This window comes from Chlorocebus sabaeus, chromosome 20 (assembly GCF_047675955.1).
Source record: "Chlorocebus sabaeus isolate Y175 chromosome 20, mChlSab1.0.hap1, whole genome shotgun sequence".
NCBI classification, from domain to species: domain Eukaryota; kingdom Metazoa; phylum Chordata; class Mammalia; order Primates; family Cercopithecidae; genus Chlorocebus; species Chlorocebus sabaeus.
Window position 1 is genome coordinate 93,285,202 of NC_132923.1, and position 19,533 is coordinate 93,304,734.

General features: G+C 46.2%; 1 protein-coding gene across 4 annotated transcripts in view; it reads right to left on the reverse strand.

Moving 5' to 3' along the window:
- Positions 1–12,991, reverse strand: part of KDM4A (lysine demethylase 4A) — a 56,841-nt gene extending 43,850 nt beyond the window's left edge. Inside the window, exons 1-5 of one of the 4 annotated variants that reach the window (XM_073007382.1) lie at positions 12,865–12,983; positions 10,243–10,444; positions 9,944–10,120; positions 7,494–7,669; positions 1,273–1,387 (exon numbers count right to left, since the gene is read on the reverse strand). In XM_073007382.1, coding sequence (XP_072863483.1) covers positions 1,273–1,387; positions 7,494–7,669; positions 9,944–10,081 — 429 coding nt within the window. In that variant the 5' untranslated portion in view covers positions 10,082–10,120; positions 10,243–10,444; positions 12,865–12,983. Of the gene's footprint in view, positions 1–1,272; positions 1,388–7,493; positions 7,670–9,459; positions 9,597–9,943; positions 10,121–10,242; positions 10,445–12,575; positions 12,668–12,864 lie in introns of those variants that run through there. The other 3 variants (XM_007979045.3, XM_007979047.3, XM_073007383.1) reach the window with 3 other exon arrangements.
- Between the last annotated feature and the right edge of the window lie 6,542 nt (positions 12,992–19,533).

The window sequence follows — 19,533 nt, forward strand, 5'->3', positions numbered from 1 at the left end:
CCATTCATCCCTACAAGCTTGACTTTCCCTGACCCCCAAAAAACTGTTATCAACAAAACTGGAATTCTTTTTTTTTGAGACAGGGTCTCGCTCTGTTGCCCAGGCTGGAGTGCACTGGCACGATCTCAGCTCACTGCAAGCTCCGCCTGCCGGGTTCACACCATTCTCCTGCCTAAGCCTCCCGAGTAGCTGGGACTACGGGCGCCCGCCACCACACCCGGCTAATTTTTTTGTATTTTTAGTAGAGATGGGGTTTTACCGTGTCAGCCAGGATGGTCTCGATCTCCTGACCTCATGATCCGCCTGCCTCAGCCTCCCAAAGTGCTGGGATTACTGATGTGAGCCACCACGCCTGGCCTGGAATTCATTTTTTTTAACTCTTCCAATAACTGATAAAAACATTAAAATATGGGCCAGGCGCAATGGCTCTCGCCTGTAATCCCAGCACTTTGGGAGGCTGAGGCACGTGGATCACCTGAGGTGGGGAGTTTGAGACCAGCCTGACCAACATGGAGAAACCCCGACTCTACTAAAAAATACAAAATTAGCCAGGCAGGGTAGTGCACGCCTATAATCCCAGCTACTCAGGAGGCTGAGGCAGGAAAATCACTTGAACCCGGGAGGTGGAGGTTGTGGTGAGCTGAGATCACACCACTGCACTCCAGCCTGGGCAACAAGAGCGAAACTCCATCTCAAAAAAAAAAAACCTTAAAATATGAAAACAATTATGAGTGATAATCCCTGAAATGCCCTACTGTTTTTCAGTCATCGGAAGATATTCCCAAATATTCTCCCCTTTCACCATATTTAAGGCAGGACTATGTCCCAAGCCAATGAAAGTGGTTAAAATAGCTTTTGCCACAGCATCTTATTTGAGGATTCTGAAGAATCTAAATGTATTTCTCTTCTTAAATGTATACCCCTTTCAGTATTCAGTCATCTTTCTTCTGCAGAAACCACACTGCCTCATTTCATTATCTGAGAGCCAACCCACCCTTTCAAGAACTCATCAGCTACCACCCACCGACTATGCTAACAACCCTTGAAAAGAGCACATCACCCACTTCACATGTAAAGTAGGAGAAATAAAATTCAGTCACATGCAAAATGGCCCACAATGAGGCCAGCACAGCAACATCAGCAGGGGGTAGATCATCTGTTCAACTACCCATTCACCAAACAGCTTTTAGATGCCTACTACGTGCTGGGTCGAAAAAAAGGTATTACGAAATTACAAAAAAGGCTGCACAGAGGGTTTCCAGTGAGCCTCACCTTTTCATAGAGGGTACCATTCACATCTGCACCATAGATGGGAGGATTGAATGTAAGATTTTTCCAGTATTTCCGCTCGAGCTCTTCAAACTCACTATAGCGTGGGGTACAGTACCTTTTGAAAGTAAAAAGAAACATGTAAACCACTTACGGGGGTTTATTAGGCATTATGAACATTACAAGACATAATCCCCTATTCCAGTGACAGCAAGAATTTCAAATGAACAAGGCATAATCTTGGCCTTCAAGGATCTAATACGTAGTCACTGCCTGAACGTCCCTTCCATGAGCACCGGGCCTGAGGAAGGTAATGTACGCAGAGATGTAAACCCACCTTCCTTAACAAGCACATCCTCAACTCTCTGAAGAGACTACTTAAACCACACCTTGCTGGATTCAGGTGGCCACCCAGGGAGAAAATGGGCTTACAAACCAAGATCCAAGGTCCCTGCATATCCACAGACAACCAAAACCCAGTAGCATGTGAAGAGCTGAGGCTTTCCAACAGCGTTCACCTCCCTGAACCAGCCAAAAGGAAGCTGCTCCAAGAGGACTCATTTGTAAGTGCCTCTGCTGTATGCCCAGCGCCCTACGCAGTGGCTGACACTCACCAAGTAATCACACCTAAAAACATCAAGTATTTTAGTAAAAATATAAAATAGCTCTAAAAATCTAGATTTTTGCACATCAAATATTCCAATTAGGAAAATACGTACTCACATATATGCATATTTATATCTACCTATCTACATATAAAGTCATAGAAATATCTACACTTTGGCCAGAGGCATGATGGCTCACACCTGTTATCCCAGCACTTTGGGAGGCCTGGTGGGGGCAGGTCACCTGAGGTCAGGAGTTCAAGACCAACCCGGCCAACATGGTGAAACCTGGTCTCTATTAGAAATACAAAAATTAGCCAGGCGTGGTGGCACACGCCTGTAATTCCAGCTACTTAGGGCGGGGGCTGAGGCACGAGAACTACTTAAACCCAGAAGGAGGAGTCTGCAGTGAGCTGAGCTAACGTCACTGCAGTCCACCCTCAGCCATAGAGTAAAACTGTCTCAAAAAAAAAAAAAAAAAAAAAAACTATACCTTAAAAAAGAGGATCCTCGCTCTGCTGCCCAGGCTGCAGCACAGTGGTGTGATCATAGCTTACTATAGCCTTGAACTCCTGGGCTCAAGCAATCCTCCTGCCCCAACCTCCCGATTAGCCAGGACTGCAAGTGTGCACCATCACACCTGGTTAGTGTTTTTATTTTTTGTAGAGATGGAATCCTGCAGTGTTGCCCAAGTTGGTCTCAAACTCCTGGCCTCAAGTGATCCTCCAACCTCGGCCTCCCAAAGTGATAGGATTATAGAAGCCAGTCAATGCACCCAGTCTAAAAATATCTATACTCTTTAGCGTAATCATCATATACTGAAAATTTACTAAAAACAAACAAACGGCCGGGCACAGTGGCTCAAGCCTGTAATCCCAGCACTTTGGGAGGCCGAGACGGGCGGATCACGAGGTCAGGAGATCGAGACCATCCTGGCTAACACTATGAAACCCCATCTCTACTAAGAAATACAAAAAACTAGCCGGGCGAGGTGGCGGGCGCCTGTAGTCCCAGCTACTCGGGAGGCTGAGGCAGGAGAATGGCATAAACCTGGGAGGCGGAGCTTGCAGTGAGCTGAGATCAGGCCACTGCACTCCAGCCTGGGTGACAGAGCGAGACTCCGCCTCATAAATAAATAAATAAATAAATAAATAAATAAAATAAAAACAAACAAAAAAACTTCTTTTAGATTCAAACCAGCCAAGTACGGTGGCTCAGGCCTATAATCCCAGCACTTTGGGAGGCTGAGGCAGGAGGATCACTTGAGCCCAAGAGTGTGAGACCAGTAACATGGCAAAATCCTATTTCTACAAAAACTTTAAAAATTAGCAGAGCTGGCCAGGAGCAGTGACTCACGCCTGTAATCCCAGCACTTTGGGAGGCCACGGCAGGCAGATCACCTGAGGTCAAGAGTTTGAGACCAGCCTGGCCAACAGGGTGAAACCCCAACTCTACTAAAAATACAAAAATTAGCCAGGCATGGTGGCTCACATCTGTAATCCCAGCTACTTGGGAGGCTGAGGCAGGAGAACTGCTTGAACCTGGGAGACAGAGGTTGCAGTGAGCCGATATCACGCCATTACACTCCAGCCTGGGCAACAAGAGCGAAACTCCATCTCAAAAAAAAAAAAAAAAAAATTAGCAGGGCATGGTGGTACACACCTGCAGTCTCAGCTACTGGGGGTGGGAGGAAGTAGGAGTGCTGAGATGGGAGGATCTCTTGAGCCTGGGAGATCAAGGCTGCAGTGAACCATGAAATTAGCTGGGTGTGGTGGTGCGCACCTGTAGTTCCAGCTACTCTGGAGGCTGAGGCAGGAGAATCGCTTGAACCCGGAAGGAGGTGGAGGTTGCAGTGAGCCGAGATTAAGCCACTGCACTCCAGCCTGGGTGACAGAGCGAGACTCCGTCTCAAAAAAAAAAAAAAAAAAAATTATTGTTATTATGAAGCAATTTAAGAAGAGTAATACACAAACCTTACAGATATTTGAAAAGGTGAAAAACTAATGCACGTTCTAACTAAAATGGCAAAAGAAATATTATAAATGTATAAAGAGTAGACACATAAAGACCAAAATGAACTCATGGAGATAATGGGAATGAATTTAAAATTAATTAAATAAAAATCTGACTAAACAGGCCAGGCGCAGTGGCTCACACCTGTAATCCCAGCACTTGGGAGGCCGAGGCGGGCGGATCACGAGGTCAGGAGATCAAGACCATCCTGGCTAACATGGTGAAATCCCGTCTCTACTAAAAACACAAAAAATTAGCCGGGTGTGGTGGCGAGCACCTGTAGTCCCAGCTACTTGGGAAGCTGAGGCTGAAGAATTGCTTGAACCCCAGGAGGTGGAGGTTGCAGGGAGCTGAAACAGCACCACTGCACTCCAGCCTGGGCAACAGAGTAAGACTCCATCTCAAAAAAGAAAAAAAAAAGTCTGACTAAATAACTCCCTTACAGATTAATGTCAACCTAGTGAATAATAAATTTCAGAGACCTAACATTCTCTCTGAAATATAATTAACTCCTCTATTGCCAACTAATCTGTTTCATGAAGGTAGGTTTTTAGGTCGGGCAGGGTGCCAGCACTTTGGGAGGCCAAGGCGGGCTGATCTGAGGCCAGGAGTTCGAGACCAGCCTAACCAACATGGTGAAACCCCATCTCTACTAAAAATACAAAAAAATTAGCCAGGCGTGGTGGCGGGCACCTGTAATCCCAGCTACTCAGGAAGCTGAGGTAAGAGAATCGCTTAAACCTGGGAGGCAGAGATTGCAGTGAGCTGAGATCATGCCACTGTACTCCAGCCTGGGCAACACAGCGAGACTCTGTCTCAAAAGCAAAAATTTAGGTTTTTACCTTAAAGGTAAGAATCTGCTATATATTAGGATAAAAGGAATAGACATAGGGCTGGTTAATTTAAAAGGAAAACAAGTGTGCTGAAAGAAGAAAAAGCGAGAACAGCCTGGCCAATATGGTGAAACCCCATCTCTACTAAAAATACAAAAAAATTAGCCGGGCATGGTGGCTACTCGGGAGGCTGAGGCAGGAAAATCGCTTGAAGCCAGGAGGCTGAGGTTGCAGTGAGCCAACATTGCACCACTGCGTTCCGGCTTGGGCGAGAGAGCGAGACTCCATCTCAAAAAAAAAAAAAAATAGAAAGAAAAGAAAAGGCCTAATGTGTTAACAAAAAGGGAAGAAAGGCTGAGGAAGACTGAAGCCCCTGGTGGAATTCCATGTGAGAAACAGAAGGCAGGTGAACTTGGTCCTCATGCGTAGCAAAAATCAGACAAAAAGGATGGCAGGAAGGATACAGCCTTTCACCTGCAGAGCAAGCCACATTTCTTTGACATGCCTTTATGTAAATTCTCTCATTGGCCAGCAGGTTGGCCAGCAAGGTAGATGTTTTAAGAGTAAGGTTGGCCCGGCACGGTGGCTCATGCCTGTAATTCCAGCACTTTGGGAGGCCGAGGTGGGTGGATCATGAAGTCAAGAGATCGAGACCATCCTGGCCAACATGATGAAACCCGTCTCTACTAAAAATACAAAAATTAGCCGGACGTGGTGGCGGGCACCTGTAATCCCAGCTACTCAGGAGGCTGAGGCAGGAGAATCGGCGTGAACCCAGGAGGCAGAGGTTGCAGTGAGCCGAGATCACGCCACTGCACTCTAGCCTGGCAACACAGTGAGACTCCGTCTCAAAAAAAAAAAAAAGAGGTAAGGTGTCCGCCGGATGCAGTGGCTCATGCCTATAATCCCAGCACTTCAGGAGTCTGAGGCAAGGAGATCGCTTGAGCCCAGGAGTTCAAGACCAAACTGGGCAGCAAATAATAAAAAAATTAGCTGAGCGTGGTAACACATGCCTACACCTCCAGTTACTTGGGAGGCTGAGCTAGAAGGATCACTTGAGCCTGGGCAGTCAAGGCTGCAGTAAGTCATGACTGCACCACTGCACTCCAACTTGGGTAACACAGCGACACCGTGTCTCAAGAAACAACAGAAAGAGTTCAGTTGTCAATAAAACTAGAAGATCTCAATTACAATTGTGATAAGTGAAGTGTGATAAGTCAATGAAAAGGCGGCAAAGAGTAGAAACAAAGTGAGACCTGATGAGAGAGAGCTGATGAAGCACAGGAATGCCACCCCAGCAGGGCGAAGACAGGCAGGCACAAGATCTGGCTCTGGGCTATGTGAAGGCACAGTATGTGCGACTAGCTGAAATCAAGGCAGGTGCAAATCAAAAGGCTCAGGAAAAGAAGCAAGGGGAAAAGGAAAAAAACTTTGAAAACTCAAAATTAAGGAGTCAATGGAAAGTGAGAAAATCCAAGGAAGAGGATTAGAAGGAGTGGTCAAGGCCGGGTGCAGCGGCTCACGCTTATAATCCCAGCACTTTGGGATCAAAGGTGGGCAGATCACCTGAGATCAGGAGCTCAAAACCAGCTTGGCCAACAGGGTGAAACCCTGTCTCTACTAAAAATACAAAAATTAGCCTGGCATGGTGGCAGGCACCTGTAATCCCAGCTACTCGGGAGGCTGAGACAGGAGAACTGCTTGAACCCGGGAGGCGGAGGTTGCGGTGAGCTGAGATTGCACCATTGCACTATTGCACTCTGGGGAATGAGCGAGACTCCGTCTCAAAAAAAAAAAAAAAGAAAAGATGGAGTAGTCAGAGCTGAATGACGGAACACAAAATGTATTCTCTGTGAATCTCAGGAAAAATGAGAACTAAACATTAAAAACAGCGGAGAAGGGCCAGGCGTGGTGGCTCCTGCCTGTAATCCCAGCACTATGGGAGGCCAAGGCAGGCGGATCACTTGAGGTCAGGAGTTCAAGACCAGCCTGGCCAATGTGGTGAAACCCTGTCTCTAATAAAAATACAAGAATTAGCCAAGCATGGTGGTACGTGTCTATAGTCCCAGCTACTTGGGAGGCTGAAGCGGGAGAATCACTTGAACCTGGGAGACAGAGGTTGCAGTGAGCCAAGATCTCTCCACTGCACTCCAGCCTGGGCAATAGAGTGAGACTCCATCTCAAAAAAAAAAAAAAAAAAAAAAAACCCACAGCAGAGAAGAACTGAGAACAGGCCTACACAAAGAAAAGTATCTCTAAAAGAGACAAGAAGGTACAGAGGAAGAAGAATGGAGTGACAGAAAATAGCAACCAGCTTGGTGGTTTACTCACACTTTGTTAATGTCAAAACAGAAATGAGCTAGCAGGCTGGATGGGCAGTGAGAAATTCCAGCACAATTAAACACAGAGCATCCCAAGAGAAAGGAAGTGGAACCAAAGCACTTTTGATGAGCAGGTGGTTATCAATACCCAGCAAAAGCTCCTTGTGCACCACCTCCAACTTTCTCCTTGCAACTTCAGAGTCAGAAAATGATTCTACTTCTGATGGAAAAACAATGGGATTTGTTGATATAAACAGGAACAGGTTTAGACTGAGACACAGTCCTGAGAGGAGGAAATGCTTCCATAAAAAAAGCAGAAAGGGAGACAACTAGAACAGAGCTGTCCTACTGAAAACACTGTTCATCAGGACAGCAGCAGTCCTAGAGATGCTAGGAGGATGAGACACCAGGGTCCTAGACGGTATGTCAGGTAAGAAAGGGTTTCCACTCACTTATCGCTATTGGCTATCTTGCGGAACTCTCGAACAGTCATGGCTTTCTTCTGTATGTTGTACTGAGTAAAGAGGCCAGACTGCCCCGTCACCAGCTGTTGGATGGGGGCAGGAATGACCAAATCATCAATGTCATCATAGGATGCTCGTGGCTTCCATTCTTTTGGAGGAACAACCTGAAGGGAACACAAGAAACAAAAAGACAGATGAGAAACCTGGCAAGCCAGTCAGACACCAGGAAGCATGTAGTTACCAGCCAACCTAACAGTCAATTTTACTAGACAGTTACTTTGATTTACCCACATTCACCAAAACACAGTAAGTCACAGGCATGCTAATCCTGATCCACTTTTGCCACCAACCAGCTGCCTAACTGCAATAACCTAAGGTAAGTAATACTTGTTCCCAGCTTCAGTATCTTATTTGGACACCAAGAAAAGAGACTGAAGAGTTGTTTCTCTCTCAGTCTCATAGCCCAGTGCTCTCTTTAAAAAAATCACAAACACACTTTTACTTGATTTGGTCGACACTATACTTATACAGAATTTCCTTTTTTCACATACTAGATTAGAATTTACTTACAAAGAAGCATAACATTCTTAAAAATCTAATCGTGAGGCCAGGTACAGTGGCTCATGCCTGTAATCCCAGCACTTTGCGAGGCCGAGGCAGGTGAATCACCTGAGGTCAGAGTGTAAGATCAGCTTGGCCAACATGGTGAAACCCCATCTCTACTAAAAATACAAAAATTAGCATGGCATGGTGGTGCTCAACTATAATCCCGGCTATCTGGGGGGCTGATGCAGGAGAATTGCTTGAACCCGGAGGCAGAGGTTGCAGTAAGCCAAGATCGCACGATTGCACTCCAGCTGGGGCAACAAGAGCAAAACTCCATCTCAAAAAAAAAAAAAAAATCTTATATTTAATAGTTAAGTAAGATAGATGCGCTTTATGGAATACTATACAGCTTTTTTTTGTTGTTTAATTAGAGAGTACTGTTTCACTTTATGTAACAAGGGAGAAAACACACACACACACACACACACACACACACTAGCATCTGCATAAGAACACTGAAAGTACATACAAGAAAATACTGAAAGAGAGCAAGACTCTACAGTAGCTACCTTCCAATAGCATTCTGTTTTACTCACATAAGCAAATTACCCATTCCAATAGTAATAAATTAACAAGACAGTTGACATGAGAAAAAAGAAGAATGAGTTGAATCCATAACTGACCTAGAGGGAGGAATATATGTTGTTAAAAAGGAAAAAAAAAAAGAAAGAAAAAAAAAAGAATGAACGAACCAACAAAGGAATGTATATGGCATGATGCCATTCTCTTTTAAAAACAAAACAAATAACACTATCTTATATGTGTGTATGTTTGTATGAGCAGAGAAAAAGGTGTGGAGGGAGCTATTACCACTTAAGGAGACGGCACTGGAGAAGGTGGATGAAGATCAGCCTTTTCTTTATCTGCGTTTGAAATATTTAACTTGTAATAACCGACATTTTTTTTTATAACTTTTTAAATCTAATAAAGTACAACCAAAAAAAGCAATGTGCTACGAAAAACTGCACTACAGGCCCTGCTATCCCCGCCTGCTGTCATTAACCCAGCAGTAGCGTATCTGCAGATAAGAGGAAAGAGGAGGAAGGAGGATGTGGTCGTCTCAAGTCTCCGGAGGCACCAGGGTCCAAGACTGGTCCTCAGCTTTGTAGCCAATGTTCTTGCTTTCTCTTTTCATATTGAAAATGTAACAAGCACACATGGTAAGAAATTCAAACAACATAAAATGGTGTGAAAAATTTCCTCCTGACTTAGACTGAGGTCCCTGCCTCTCGGTTTCTTGAGGATCTCTCCAGAAATGCAGTTCTTTCAGCTTCCAGCACTCAACCTGGTTGTGACAGAATATATGAAGAACTGATTTGACTCAGGAAAAATAACGAATCCAACTCACAGGAGAAAGAAGTACAAACCAGAAACCAATTTCAAATTACAAGGACCAGAATACTCATGTTGGCTGGCCAGTGCATTCTCTCCCCTTGAAGAAAGTCCACATGGGAAGCCAAATTGCTACTAGAGTGCTGGATGAGACTGAAATGAGAGCAAGAGAAGTCAGATGGCATAAGCACTCACTGGTAGTTCAATAACACTACAGCACCCAGCTCCACCAAGAGGGCTGAGGCACAACAGCAGCCAGGCCTGGAGACACTAGCTCTTTACCTCCCCCTTTCTGAAGATTCCAAGTAGCTCTCTTCCTACCTAAAAGCAGAGATGCTTCTGATGTTAACAACGGGAATTAACTTGCAAATAGAACTGCATTCACTAAAGTCATCACCCCACCCAACTTTCAGTAAAACACAGTTCTGGCCCTTATTTAGGAAAAAAATCTTCCTGCTGCCCTAGGTAACAAAACCATCTGAACAATCCCAGCTCCTTACCTTGGCGAGCCCTGCCCGATGAGCTCCTTGGGATTCAATGTAGGCAATGTATCTACTGAAGTTTCGGAACTCTTCCATAGTTGGATAAAAGGTCATTATCCTAGCACTGGGATTCAGAGTTTCAGACTCAGAAGCCATTTTCCCTCCTTTTTGAGGTCCCTTTAGTCAGACAGGAATCTGAAGAAACACATTAAGAGCATAAAATAATATAAAAATTAAAATTAAGTGCTGGAAACATCAATGCTGAAAACAGTAAAAGATAATATAGAAATTCAGAAGATGCAGTTAAGACTTCACACCTGGAATCTGCCTCTAAAAAAGTTATTTAGGGGCCAGGAACGGTGGCTCACGCCTGTAATCCCAGCACTTTGCAGGCACCTGTAATCCCAGCTACTCGGGAGGCTGAGGCTGGAGAATCGCTTGAACCCGGGAGGCTGAGGCTGCAGTGAGCCAACATTGTGCCATTGCACTCCAGATTGGGCAACAAGAGCAAAACGCCGTCTCAAACAAAAAAAAAAAAAAAAAAGGAAAGAAAAGTTATTTAGGGTGGGGCTGTGGTGGCTCAAGCCTGTAATCCCAGCACTTTAGGAGACAGAGGTGGGCGGATCGCTTGAGTTCAGGAGTTTGAGATCAGATTGGGCAACATAGTGAGACCCTGTCTCAAAAAATTTTAAAACATCACAAGAGGAAGAAGTTCTTTAAATAAACTAGAAATACAGATCGAAAAGGTTCTGTTTAAAAAGAAAGTGATGTATCAAAACTGCATGGATTCAAACCTTCTTTCAACAGAGACATTGTTATTGCAACAGGATTGCTCTTGAAAGAAAAAAAAAACAGAAAATTGTTCAGCTAAAAAAAGGAAATTAATTTGGTTATTGGTCCTATCTAATAGTACAGCTAAAATGTTCATATTTTACCCTTATCCTTTCAAGCTACTCCCTTATTAACACCTTGCTAATCACTTTTCAGAGTATTAAACATAATATACTACAACTTGAAAGCCACGCACAGCTGGGTGTGGTGGCTCACGCCTGTAATCCCAGCACTTTGGGAGGCCAAAGCTGCTTCCTAGGGCACAGCTAAACCGGATACCTAATAAAAGTTAAGTGGCTACAAGATAACAAAACTTAAGGGTTCAAAAGTACTTTGATATTAGTAACATGATTTTAAAACCTTTGATATTAGTAACATAATTTTAAAACCCTAAAGTGAAACTGTTCTATCTAAACTAAGATGCAGTTTCAGGAGTACTTAATGAAATCAAGTTACAAACAAGTTCCATTGCACTGTACCCAGAACTCAAAGGACAAAATTTAAACTAGCAATACAGGGCAAACTTCATAACTGACTGGAGAAAGCCAAATAAATACTTTGTTTTTCGATGAGAACTTCAGCTAAATGGGTGCATCCCCACAGCTCGGTAACACAATAGACCATCTTAACTGAAAAAAGACAAAGCATACCAGTGAAAACAGGCCATTCTAGAAGGAACACCAGTATGTCCTTTCCTTTACCCACCCTCCTCACTCAGGGTGCAGCAGTTCTGTACCCCGCTATCTGGGGCCCAAAGCTATGGCGGTTCAGCTCCAAGAGTCTCTTTGAGAGCTGCAGAGCTCAGAAAGGAGAAAACTGCCTCCAATCTACCAGAAATCTGGTTACAGCCCTGGGAGAACTGTTTAAGGTAGGAGAGAAGGCAAATCCAGTTACCCGTATCTCCTAGGCTTCCTTTCCATCGAAAATAAGGCGTGTTTCTAAACAGGCGCTTTTCATGAACCTGGCAGAAAGTTTGCATGGCAGGTATACTGTTATCCCTGTTTTACATACCAGGAAATTTGCCCACAGCCCACTCTTAAGTGCACCTTCCACTGCCCTATACTGCTTACATCCTCATCTCCATCTGGACTAAGTCCTTTGCAAGGGCAGTTCCAAGTATGGAGAAACCCGAAGTTTATTTAATTTTGACGACCCTCTTAAAAAGAAAAATGAATCCAAAATATCTTACTTTTGCAAATTTTATAAAAGCATACAGTCATGTGAATACAATGTTGGGGCCCTTCCCCGGGCCTTCAAAGGGGCCCTAATGGGCTTCATCAGCCTCTGGCCCAATTCATCTTTGTATGCCTAGAACAATGCATGGCACAGAGTAGGCAATCGGTAACTGTTGAAAAACTGATTTCCTCACCCTCGCCTCAATTGTTCATCCCTTCTTCAACCCCACGATTCCCTTCCCCCAATCTATTCCCTGGGGAAAGCTCCCGTTTCATGACACCTTCCCTCCCAATCAGTAACAAAGCCTAGTGATTCAAGAACACCGGCTCCAAAGTCAGATCTCTGAATACAGATCCGGTCTCTGCCGTCTATTAGCTGTGTGACCTTGGCTGTGTGAGTTGACTGAGTCTCAGTTTCTCCACCTGTAAAATGGGGATCCCAACCCCTTGCCCTGCAGGGTCGCTGTGATTAGCTCAGATGATGCAAGCGAAGCACTAAGCACTAGGCCCGGTACTTAACCACTCAATAAAGCTAGTTGTTGCTAACGACCCCCTCGGACTCCTGCACCCTTCCCTCGCAGCCGCTCCCGCGAACATCACTCCAAAGGCAGCGCACCCTGCTCCCCAAGGTCCCCGAACCTCACCGCGCACAGGTTCGGCCCCTCCCGGCCCCTCCGCCTTAGCGAGTAAAGCTCCGCCGCAGGAAGAAGAAAATAAGGCCCAGAGGACCCGCCCCCCTCTCCCGACGTCTATTGGCCCTGAAGATTGGAAAAGGCCAATCTCAGAACCCATTCTGGAAGCTCCTTCTCCTATTGGCCGAGAAACATGCCGATCACTCACCGCTGGAAGAACCACCCCCACCGCCCCTCCCCCACAAAACTCACGGTTTTGCAGCAAAGCGCCTCAAGAATTCCAAAACCCTATAGTTCTCACCTACAGCCCAAAGCCCCGCCAGGGCTTCGGCTCAGCTCCTGCTGTCGCCACTGGCCGATCCTACTGCTTTTCCAGCAGGCGAAGGACGAAACTCCGCCTCCTCTAAAGTCTGCATCTGCGCAGCCGCACAGAGTCAACCAATTCAAGGGTGGCTGCAAACCACACACCAGCCAATGAGCACGCGCCGCAGCCACCTCCCAGTCCCGACCTCAGTGTGCTCAGCCTATGAGCGCCGGCTCGGGCTGTTGCCAGGAGGAAACGCTGTACCACTCGGGACCGCGGCCAGTGAGCCTCTAGCTGGATCGCGAAGCTGGCCAATCATAGGCGGGCTCCTGGCCACCCATAACTAATCAGGGTTGAAAGAAGCTAGTACCTAGAAGTGGGCCGGTCGGGTAGATGGGTAAGGGCGGTGAGGTTACTATAGGGTGTCGCTAACGAAAGGATGGGCCAAAGTTTTCTTGGGATGAGTATCCTCTTTGCCTGACGTGGAAATGTGTCGGGGCCCTTAGGGGCAGCTTCCGAGCTCAGGGAGTGCTGAAAAGATGACCGTCTTGTCCCGGTTTGGGGCGGTCTTGGGCGTCTCAGTTTTCAAAACAAAATCCTGTGCCCTTGGAAACCCCTCATTCGCTGTCAAGCCTGGACAGGGAAGGGAGGCTGCCCTGAGGGTCATTAGGACAGACCCTGAGGGAGGCTGTCCTTAGGGTCATTAAAAAGCAGTTCCTGGCCGGGCGTGGTCGCTCACGCGTGTAATTCCAGCACTTTGGGAGGCCGAGGCGGGCGGATCACCTGAAACTGGCAGTTTGAGACCGGCCTGACCAACATGGAGAAACCCCCGTCTCCACTAAAAAAAAAAAAATAATACAAAATTAGCCGGGCTTGGTGGTGCATGCCTGTAGTCCCAGCTACTCGGGAGGCTGAGGCATTAGAATCGCTTGAACCCGGGAGGCGGAGGTTGCGGTGAGCCGAGATCGAGCCATTGCACTACAACCTGGGCAACAAGAGTGAAACTCCGTCTCAAAAAAAAAAAAAAATCATTTCCTCAGTGAGCGGGGATTTGGGGGATCATTAGGAGCAGCTCTTGGGGCGGAGAGGGGGGCATCCTAGGAATCAGAAGAGGCACTTCTGGGGGGCTGGAGGGGGAGGGGGCTTCCAAGAATCATTAGGAGCGATTCCTGAGGGGTAGTGAGTCGCCTTAAGGAGTTCCCAGAATTGTCAAGGGTGATGGGGAAGGTCAAGTAGGAAAGTAAAATACCCACAACCAGAGTCATAAAAAATGTACAAAATTACCATGGGTGAGTAATGGGGTAGTGCCCTGGAAAGAGCTATATGGAGTCAGGCCTGTGTTCAAAACTAGTAACTTTGCTGAGCCTGGGAGTTCACATCAATACAATGGAAAAAATAATGCCTCGCGGATTTTGTAAAGATGAGAGTTAATGAATGTTGCCAAAAAGAACATATTACATAGAATGCTATGGACTTATGGTATGGACCAATCATCATTTCTGCGTCAGGCTGGGTACATGCCTACTGAAAAAAAAATGTGTTAAAAAAAAAGTTTCAAAAACAGAAATGACTGTTTCAAAAAGAATGGCCGTTGGCTACACAGCCACAAGTCTTTCACAACAATTACAGGGTTTGGCCGGGCGCGGTGGCTCAAGCCTGTAATCCCAGCACTTTGGGAGGCCGAGACGGGCGGATCACGAGGTCAGGAGTTCGAGACCATCCTGGCTAACACGGTGAAACCTCGTCTCTACTAAAAAGTACAAAAAGCTAGCCGGGCGAGGTGGCGGGCGCCTGTAGTCCCAGCTACTCGGGAGGCTGAGGCAGGAGAATGACGTAAACCCAGGAGGCAGAGCTTGCAGTGAGCTGAGATCCGGCCACCGCACTCCAGCCCGGGCAACAGAGTGAGACTCCGTCTCAAAAAAAAAAAAAAAAAAAAAAAAAAACAATTACAGGGTTTTTCTCCCTTACCCAGTAAGGTAATTGACAGTATTAGATAATAGATTATACTGAGTAGCTCACAAAAGTGCCGAGTCTGAAGAATCCAACTTACAGGACACGTAAAGAAAACCCAAATCATGCGGTAGAATTCATCCACCACCGTCTTTGCTGCTGCCACTAAGCACAAGATATTGCAGGTTGCTTCACAGACTCCACTGTCCTGTACACGGATACAGTCACTAGCACTACTGTTACTGTGTTCCATAAACTGGATTTTGCTGTATTTCCCGGTGCTGCCAGATGATTTCCAAGGCCCCTCTACTGTGTATCACTAGCTTCTAATTGGTATGTGCACGTGATAGGTAGAGCCTAAATCAAGTTCTCATGATATGCTCCCATTTTTCTGACCAGTTTTCCTGTTTCCTCTTTTTTTTTTTTTAATGAGACAGAGTCTCACTCTGTTGCCCAGGCTGGAGTGCAGTGGAGCGATTGTGGCTCACTGCAAGCTCCGCCTCCCGGGTTCACGCCATTCTCCTGTCTCAGCCTCCGGAGTTGCTGGGACTACAGGCGCCCGCCCCCACACCCGGCTAATTTTTTTGTATTTTTAGTAGAGACAGGGTTTCACTGTGTCAGCCAGGATGGTCTCAATCTCCTGACCTCGTGATCCGCCTGACTTGGCCTCCCAAAGTGCTGGGATTACAGGCGTGAGCCACTGCCCCTGGCCTCCTCTGTTTCCTTTATAAGCTCACTTTTCCCCTTTTCCCTTTGCACAATTTTTTTGTTTTTTGTTTTTTGTTTTTTTGAGACGGAGTTTCGCTCTTGTTGCCCAGGCTGGAGTGCAGCGGTGCAATCTCGGCTCACTGCAACCTCCGCCTCCCAGGTCCAACTGATTCTCCTGCCTCAGCCTCCTGAGTAGCTGGGATTGCAGGCACCGGCCACCACACCCAGCTAAATTTTTTTTGTATTTTTAGTAGAGACAGGTTTCATCATGTTGGCCAGGCTGGTCTCAAACTCCTGACCTCAAGTGATCCACCCACCTCGGCCTCCCAAAGTGCAGGGATTACAGGCGTAAACCATCGTGCCCAGCCCCTTTGCACACTTTAAATGTTGATATTCTAAGCAAAACTAACCTATAGCAATAAAAGTCAAAGTTCTGGTTACTTTTAGGTGGGGGACAGGGAATGATGGGGAAGGGTGGCACAAAGAATGCTTCTGGGGTGTTGGCAATGTTTGTTTGTTTTCTGGTTTGTTTTTGTTTTTGTTTTTGTTTTGAGACGGAGTTTCGCTCTTGTTGCCCAGACTGGAGTGCAGCGGCGCGATCTTGGCTCACTGCAACCTCTGCCTCCCAGGTTCAAGTGATTCTCCTGCCTAAGCCTCCCAAGTAGCTGGGATTACAGGCACGTGCTACCACGCCCAGCTAATCTGGTATTTTTAGTAGAGACAGGGTTTCACCATGTTGGCCAGGCTGGTTTCAGACCCGGACCACAAGTAATCCACCCGCCTCGGCCTCCCAAAGTGCTGGGATTACAGATGCGAACCACTGCCCTGGCGGCAATGTTCTATTTCTTCATCTAGATGGTGGTTACGCTAGTGTGTTCACGTCGTAAAAATTTTATTTATATATATAGACAGTTTCATTCTGTCACCCAGGCTGGAGTGCAGTGGTGCTATCTCAGCTCACTGCAACCTCTACCTCCTGGGTTCAAGCAATTTTCTTGCCTCAGCCTCCCAGGTAGCTGGGATTACAGGCATGTGCCACCACACCCAGCTAATTTTTTGTATTTTTAGTAGAGATGAGGTTTTGCCATGTTGGCCAGACTGATCTCAAACTCCCGACCTTAGGTGATCTGCCCACCTCAGCCTCCCGAAGTGCTGGGATTATAGGTGTGAGCCACCACACCTGGCCACTAAAATTTTAAATTAAAAAAAAAAATTCTTAATAGAATGGGAGGCTGGGTGCGGTGGCTCATGCCTGTAATCCTAGCATTTTGGGAGGCCAAGGTGGGTGAATCACCTAAGGTCGGGAGTTCAAGACCAGCCTGCCCAAGTTGGCAAAACCCCATCTCTACTAAAAATATTAAAAAATCAGTTAGGCGTGGTGGTGCACACCTGTAATCCCAGCTACACAGGAGGCTGAGGCAGGAGAATCGCTTGAACCCAGGAGGTGGAGGTTGCGGTAAGCTGAGATCAGGCCATTGCACTCCAGCCTGGGTGACAAGAGCAAAACTCCACCTCAAAAAAAATAGAATTGGGGTCTCCCTATGTTGTCCCAGCTGCTCTTGAACTTCTGAGCTCAAACAACCCTCCTGCCTTGGCCTCCCAAAGTGCTGGGATTTACAAGCATGAACACGCCCAGCTGTGAAAATTAACTGATCTATGTGCTTGAAAGTTGTGCATATTTTTTTTTTTTTTTTTTTTTTTTGTGAGACAGAATCTCACTCGCTCTCCCAGTCCGGAGTGCAGTGGCATGATCTCAGCTCACTGCAAGCTCTGCCTTCCGGGTTCACACCATTCTCCTGCCTCAGCTCCCGAGTAGCTGGGACTACAGGTGCCCACCACCACGCCTGGCTAATTTTTTTGTATTTTTAGTAAAGACGGGGTTTCACTGTGTTAGCCAGGATGATCTTGATCTCCTGAACTCGTGATCTGCCCGCCTCAGCCTCCCAAAGTGCTGGGATTACAGGCGTGAGCCACCGCGCCCGGCCACCATATACCTTAGTTTTTAAAACTAAATTAAAAAATTTTTAGTTAAAAAAAAAAAGGAAAAACGTGTTGATGTCCTCATGGCTTTAGGTCCTTTGCCCTCTTCTCTCATTCTACACAGTCTCCTTAGGTGCTTTTGTTTTATTTTTTCTTTGAGATATTTTTTCTTTCACCCAGGCTGGAGTGAAGTGGTGCAATCACAGCTCACTGCAACTTCAACCCCCTGGGCTCAAGCGAATCTCCCACCTCAGTGTCTCAAGTAGCTGGGACTACGGGCATATGCCACCACGCCCAGCCAATTTTGGGTTTTTTTTTTTTTTTTTTTTTTTTTTTGTAGAGACGGGTTTTTGTCATGTTGCCCAGGTGGGTTTTTGTTTGTTTTTGTTTTTTCTACAACTTACTAGCAAGTTACTTAATTTTCCTAATCCTCAAGTTTTCTCATAACTAAAACTGGAAGAGTACTTCCCTTTCTGGGTTGTGAGAATTAAATGAGGTAAACGAAGTAATGGGATAATGAAGTAAAGCAGTTAGAAGTCTAATTGGCATGTACTAAGTGCTCAGTAAATGCTAGCTCAGTAAATCATGATGATGGTACAAAGCACTTAGCACAGAGCCTGAAACAAGAGCTCAATACACTTTCATTCTAGGGCTGCACTCAGGTGCACACTGATGACACCCATTGTATACCCCAGACACCTTCTCCCTGGAGCTCAGATCTATGTATCCTGCTGTCTCTGGATCCCTCCCCCTAGTTGTCCTATGATACTTAAAACTGACATACCCAACAAAGAACTAATCTTGCCCCACAAATAAGCTGTACCTCCTAGGTTTCCTATCTCAGTTAGTGGAAGAGCCATCACCTAATTGCTTAAGCCAGGGGCAGGCCATTACCTCACCCTGTACAGAGCTCCACAAAGCAAGTATTTTACAAATGCATGGATTTGTTTACATGTCCATCTTTCCCCACTAAACAAAAGTCTCTTGAGAATATCATTTTGGTCTTATTGGTAATACCGTTTAGGAATGTATTCCATTGCCAAAAATAGAAAACACTCGCAAAAGTGGCTTAAATACCAGTTTATTTTCTCATGAGATAAGAGGTCTGAAGGTGGTGAGCCTTAGCTCAGTGCTCAGCAAAGTCATGAAACATACAAACATGTTCCATCTTTCTCTAGCATCCTTCGCAACGTGGCTTTGGCTACCCTCTTATGCAACTCGTGGTTGTAACGTGACTGCTGCAGCTCCAGAAAGAGGACAGACACAGTGTCCTGTTTCTTCTATCACACCAGCAAAAAGACTACCAGAACCTGCCTGCCTGCCAGTAATGAGTGGAACAGACCCTTTCCTGCCCTCATGGTTTTTATAATCTAGTGAGAGAGAGACATGAAGCAAGTGCTTGCACAAATAAAGAAAATTACAGGCTGGACGTGATTCACGCCTGTAACCCCAGCTACTCCTGAGGCTGAGGCATTCGAGGCTGCAGTGAGCTATTATGGAGCCACTGTACTCCAGCCTGGGTGACAGAGTGAGACTCTTATCTCAAAAAAAGGAAAAATTGCCAAAAAGTGGTGCTTGCTACGAAGGAAAAGAACAGGGGAGAACACCTGGGAGACAGAGTGTGCAGTGAGCTGAGATTGAGCCACTGCACTCCAGCCTGGGTGACAAAGCAAGACTCTGTCTTAAAAAAAAAAAAAAAATTAACTACAGCTGGGTACGGTGGCTCACTCCTGTGATCTCCGCACTTTGGGAGGCTGAGGCGGGTGGATGACCTGAGGTCAGGAGTTAGAGACCAGTCTGGCCAACATGGTGAAACCCTGCCTCTACTAAAAATGCAATAATTAGTTGGGCATGGTGGTGGGCACCTGTAATCCCAGCTACTTGGGTGGCTGAGGCAGGAGAATTGCTTGAACCCAGGAAGCAGAGGTTGTAGTGAGCCGAGTTTGTGCCATAGCACTCCAGCCTGGGTGACAAGAGCGAAATTCAGTCTCCAAAAAAAAACAAAGTTAGGGCCGGGCACGGTGGCTC